The 5916-nt window shown below is 52.0% G+C and overlaps 1 protein-coding gene across 1 annotated transcript; it reads left to right on the top strand.

Moving 5' to 3' along the window:
• The first annotated feature begins 1262 nt into the window (after positions 1 to 1262).
• LOC124672453 (probable pectinesterase/pectinesterase inhibitor 41) lies at positions 1263 to 5127 on the top strand. Its single transcript, XM_047208679.1, has 2 exons — positions 1263 to 2241; positions 4150 to 5127. Exons 1-2 carry the CDS (start codon positions 1263 to 1265, stop codon positions 4848 to 4850), a joined length of 1680 nt encoding a protein of 559 aa, XP_047064635.1. The 3' UTR covers positions 4851 to 5127.
• Positions 5128 to 5916: the final 789 nt, after the last annotated feature.

Below are 5916 nucleotides of genomic sequence, written 5' to 3'. Positions count from 1 at the left end.
CTCCTCTGCCTCCGCTCGAGCAGCTTCGGCGGCATCCTTCTCGGATGCGGCCACCGCCTGCAGGAACTGCGCCTCCTCCTCTGGATCCTCCGCTTCCTCCTTGCCGGCTCGCGGAGCTCCTCCGCTTCCTCCGCCGCTGGTGCTCCTGATGCGCACGTCCCATGCCGCCTTCGCAACGCGGTCTCTCTCCCACTCGGCGCGCCACTTCTCGAAGTCGCCGCCGCTCATCGGCTTGAGAGGCGGATCTTCTTTGTACCAGCGCCCGCCCGCGGCGAACTCACGGAGCGGCGGCGGCACGTTCAGCGCACCGGCGTACCGGCACGCCGCACGGCGACTCCCCGCGGCGGAGCGCTTGCATTGGCGCCGCCACGCCTCCTCAACGGTGTCCGGCGAGCGGGATTGCTTCGATCCGCTCGCGGGACACGCGGAACTGCTTCGGCGACCGGACATGGCGACCGGCGGCTGGAATGCGGAGGCGAGCAGCGGGGGATTGCTCGCCGGAGCTTTGTGGGGAGGCGGCGGCGCACGGCGGAGCTAGGGTTGCGAGTGAGGGTCGAACCCCTCACTCGCACCTTCGCCCGGTATATGTAGGGGGCGGCGGTGTGGATTTGCTGGGGCCCGTATTCGGCCCGAATACGGGGCCTGCTAGACGGTCCAAACCGCGCTCACCCCGTATCCCGCCAGAATTTTACGGGGTGGACGGATTTTTTACGGGGCCTGTTAGACATGCTCTTACTAGGCACAATTTTCTGGTAACTACAAACCGTACTTACTAGGCACAATTTTCTGGTGGTGCCAAGTTGACCACACGATGTGCGTCCAGCTCGATGCAAGCGGTGCCAAATTTTGATAATAAGAGAGAGTTAGGTCAACCCAAGTCGTTGAACATTGACCAAAAGAGCAACGGCGAGACCGCGAGAGATGGACATTTGAATCCGACCAAACCAACCCAAACAACCGATTAATGCCTGCTTGTCTTCTATCCAAACATGTGCGTCCAGATCGAGGGTGCTTGGCCTACACGCACATTCGTGCCCACTTGCCACACGCGTTTTTCTCGAGACGCAGCTCACTCGAGCTCATCAAAAGCTCATCCTAAATTCCTAATTAATCAGCTGTCAGTTTCTTGACCATAAATCAATTTGTTCTCTCATGAAGATCGCCATGAAGCTCCTCCCATCGCCGCCTATAAAATGGCCACTGATCACTTCGCTCATCGATCACTCTACCACACTCACAAAACACACAGTTCAGCTTGCACCATGGCACTCTACTGTGACAGCGCTCTCTCCGCCGTCCTGCTGCTATCCTTGCTGGTTCTCTCGCTCTCCGACGACGCGCCACCGTCCACGCCGGTGTCGCCGTCGACCGCGTGCAACGCCACGACGGACCCTACCTTCTGCCGGACCGTGCTGCCGCCGCACGGCACGAGCGACCTCTACACCTACGGCCGCTTCTCTGTCGCCAAGTCGCTGGCCAGCGCCAACAAGTTCGTCGGCCTCGTCGACCGCTACCTCTCCCGCCACCGCCACCTCTCCCGCAGCGCGGTGGGCGCGCTGCAGGACTGCAAGCTGCTAGCCGGGTTCAACGTCGACTTCCTCTCCGCCACGGGCGCGGCGCTCAAGAGCACGGAGACGCTGCTGGACCCGCAGGCCGACGACGTGCACACGCTGCTCTCGGCCATCCTGACCAACCAGGAGACCTGCCTGGACGGCCTCCTCCAGGCCGCGTCGGGAGCGTGGTCCGACCGCGGCGGCGGCCTCGCGTCTCCGATCGCCAACGGCACCAAGCTGTACAGCCTCTCGCTGTCGCTATTTACCAGGGCGTGGGTGCCCACGGCGAAGGCGCCCAGAAAGACGCCGCACCATGGCCACAAGAAGCCGCCAGCGCACGTGAGGAGAGGGCTGTTCGACGCGAGTGATGAGGAGATGGTCCGGCGGATGGCGATCGAGGGGCCCCAAGGGACGGTGACGGTGAACAGAGCAGTGACCGTGGACCAGCAGGGCGGCGCCGGTAACTACACCTCTGTCGGCGACGCCCTGGCCGCCGCGCCCACCAACCTCAACGGCAGCACCGGGTACTACGTGATATACGTGCTGGGGGGCGTGTACGAGGAGAACGTGGTGGTGTCCAAGAAAATGAAGTACGTGATGATGATCGGCGATGGGATCGGGCAGACGGTGATCACCGGCAATCGGAGCGTTGTCGACGGCTGGACGACCTTCCACTCAGCCACCGTTGGTAAGTTTACAATGAAATGCATAAAGGACACAATCTAGTTTCTAGGTCACCGAGAGTGCATATTTCTTGGTTGACATTATTTTAAAGTCGGTTATTAGCTTGCCAAAGAAGATTTTTCATAACTTAATACTTGCACAAATCTCTATACTATAATCGGTTGGTTTTCATATGTGACTTAGGCTAGCCATAGTGCTAGTGTCATAGCTAGTATCATGCATATTGGTCCCACAAAAATGTTGATGTGGCAGCTAATTAAGGAGAAGAGAGGAGATTAGAGTAACATAGGTAGATACAGTATCATAGCGCAAACAACGAGAAAAGTTAATGCTAAACAAATCTTGTACACAAATTTACATTAAGATTCTAAAAAACAATAAATATAGCATGACTATGATACCATTACAACGATAGTATCATGTAGTAGTATCATATGCATGATACTACTACATGATACATACCACTATGAACAGCTTTGTCGGTTGCATGAGCAATAAAAGAACATAATTTTTTTTGGTTTTGTTAGTCATAGCTCAATTCTTAGTCAAGTCATAAGGCCACTCGGTTGCATCGTGATTTTTTCAGCTGCACATGAGAGCTGAGATGAGATGCAACAAGGGTTGGAACTTAGAGAACTATACCGGATCGTAAATTAATTGTTTCGTGATTAGTGTTAACTATGAGTTGTAACATAAATTGCAATAAAATTATATGGCATCGCCTTACTAAAAATTAAGTTAATTCCTAGTCACACCCAAAAGAAATAAGAAATCGTCTTTGAAGCTCCACTAATTTCAACAATATTATTATTTTTAATTTTGGAAGAGTACAAATAACGCGTTATTGGTCTGTCATGCTGTAAATACACCTTTCCATGAACCAAACATTGCATCCTAATGTTTTCTTTCGTAATGATGGATTAGAGTAATTATTCAACATTTATTATATGTTGTCCCGGATTTATTATTAATTCTATAAGTTGTCCAAGGTACACGTTGCAAAGTCTAATGTACAAACAAGTTTTGTACAATTTAGGCACAGAAGTTTGCAACTATCAAGTTGCAAAGTTTCAAACATAAGGTTACAAAGTTATTCTACAACACAAGCTACTCACTTACCATTAGAGACAGAATCAACTCTTTTTTAACAGGGACAGAATCAGACCATTTTTTTGAACAAAGAATCAACTAATAACAGTGCTGATTTAGGAATAGATTTTCCAAGTCAGCCTAGAAACAGAGCCTTCGGATATTCTAACTACAAGCTACAACAACTATCATACGATCAATGAGGTACATTTTTAATACTTTATGAAGAAAATCAAATAATACTCCACTACATTTAGTGTAAGATAAATTGTGTATGTGTATGTGTTCGCGTGTGTGTGTTGATAAGATGATTAGTTCTTATGAGTGATGTTAATTGATATGGACCAAACATCAGAGCTTTGCTGGAAACTAGTGGCCATTTGAGAGCTTGCACTTCCATCTAGACAAATTATGAAATGGTAGTGGAGAGGGAGGATGAAACCTAACAAAATTCGCTTTAATTTGGTCCCATGACACCATTACGCATGTGTTGGCAAGAGAGTGAATGAGTGAGTTCCTCCACGCCTTCGATCTCCAATTTTGTCTCTTGTCACATCACCATCCACATCTAATTGCTTCTAGATAGCAAACATGCACACGACGATGACTTTATTAACATATACTCCGCATTGCGCACCTTAGGTGAAATATAAAACTGGAGTTTTATCAGTTTCGTGCTATCTATTTTGTAAGGTCAATCATTTCATGAATTTTCAAGCAGATCGGTCGTAAAAGTGGACGAAGGATGAAAAAACAAGTCGTCAACTTGCAAATTTCATCTACTAGATATAACTTGCTTATTTTGATCGTCCGCATTGCGCAGCTGTACAAGGGCAAGGGTTCGTGGCGATGAACATGACGTTCCGGAACACGGCCGGCCCGGCGAAGCACCAGGCGGTGGCGCTCCGGTCGAGCGCGGACCTGTCGACGTTCTACAGCTGCAGCTTCGAGGCGTACCAGGACACGCTCTACACGCACTCCCTCCGCCAGTTCTACCGGGGCTGCGAGGTGCACGGCACTGTAGACTACGTGTTCGGCAACGCCGCCGTAGTGTTCCAGGACTGCACCTTCTACTCCCGGCTCCCCATGCAGGGCCAGAGCAACACCATCACGGCGCAGGGCCGCACCAACCCGGACCAGAACACGGGGACCTCAATCCAGGGCTGCACGCTCCTCCCGTCCCCCGAGCTCGCCGCCAACGCCGTCTACGACACACGCACCTACCTCGGCCGGCCGTGGAAGAACTACTCGCGCACCGTGATCATGGAGTCGTACCTTGGGGGGCTGGTCGACGGCACCGGGTGGATGCCGTGGTCCGGGGACTTTGCGCTCGACACGCTCTACTATGCCGAGTTTAACAACTCCGGGCCCGGCGCAGACACCGGCCGTCGGGTAAGCTGGCCGGGATACCACGTCCTTGGTGACGTTGCTGACGCCGGCAACTTCACAGTCAACAACATGGTGCTCGGGGACAACTGGCTGCCACAGACCGGCGTGCCGTTCACAAGTGGACTCAAGTACTGATCGATCAAACTTATTACTTACTATCACACCTATAGACATATTGAATACGCAGTATATAGATATTGGTATAGTCACTACCGGAGATTAATTATGGTTATTAGTGGAGTTGTCACATACTCACATGCAGACAAAGCAGAGAGAGATGTAGCAGAATAAGAGTGAGGTGAGTAGTGTTGTGTTTGTGTGGATCAGACGGCTACTTTTGCTAGATCTGGCTATCAGTTTGTAAGAGATGGGAAACGGTTTGTACCGCATGGAAAGCTAATTGTGGTTCAGTGTGTAACTTTGTGGTGACGCGCTCCCCACCCGGGGAGCCGTCGTGGGTGGTTGTTGAGCCCCCCTGTCTTGTCATTAGTGGCAGCGGACGCTATGTGCCCCATGGTGATGCAGATGGCAGCCATCTGTACGTGCGGTCTCTTCTCCGATGTGAGGTGAGCCGTAGCAGTGGTGGTGGTGGCTTCTTCTTGCCGGTTGCTAGGCTCTGGTTTCAGGTTCTTGTCGGAGCTCTGTGGCATGTTCGGTGCGGGTGGTCTATGTGCGTGCTCTCGGCTGACCTACCCTTCGGGTATATCGGACCCAGTGGGGTTGGGGTTGCCCTCGGTGGTGCTATGTCTTTCGACTACAACGGCAACCCCTACGTGCGGTGTGGATGCTCCATGCCCTTCGGCTCCATCCGGTGGCACACATGCATCGTTGCGTCGTCTTAGCTGCGCGCGACCTTTCGGCCACACCGGCCCTCGACACATGTGGTGTCGGTGCGTAGTGTGGTCTCGGATGCGCGCTGCCATTCGATTACGTCGATGGTGCAGTGTCGCCGTTGGGTCCAGGCCGCCGTGTCCGCCGAGCTCTTCCTTGTGACGCTGACCTTGGGTCGCGATGAGTCTTCTCTTCGATCAACCGTCCCCAAGGGTTTGCACGGTGGCCTTTTCTTCTCCCCGTTCTTGTGTTTTGTTGGGGTGTGTGTGTTTTCCTTTTTCTTCCCCTCTTTTGTAATCTCCTTGTATTCTATTCATTTGAACCTATCTTGTAGAGGCTGAAAAGTCTCATAGGCAACTTTGAAATATAT

The sequence above is a fragment of the Lolium rigidum genome, chromosome 1 (assembly GCF_022539505.1).
Source record: "Lolium rigidum isolate FL_2022 chromosome 1, APGP_CSIRO_Lrig_0.1, whole genome shotgun sequence".
NCBI classification, from domain to species: Eukaryota; Viridiplantae; Streptophyta; class Magnoliopsida; order Poales; family Poaceae; genus Lolium; species Lolium rigidum.
The sequence above is the reverse complement of the archived record's forward strand: the minus strand, read 5'-3'. Positions and strand labels throughout refer to the sequence as shown.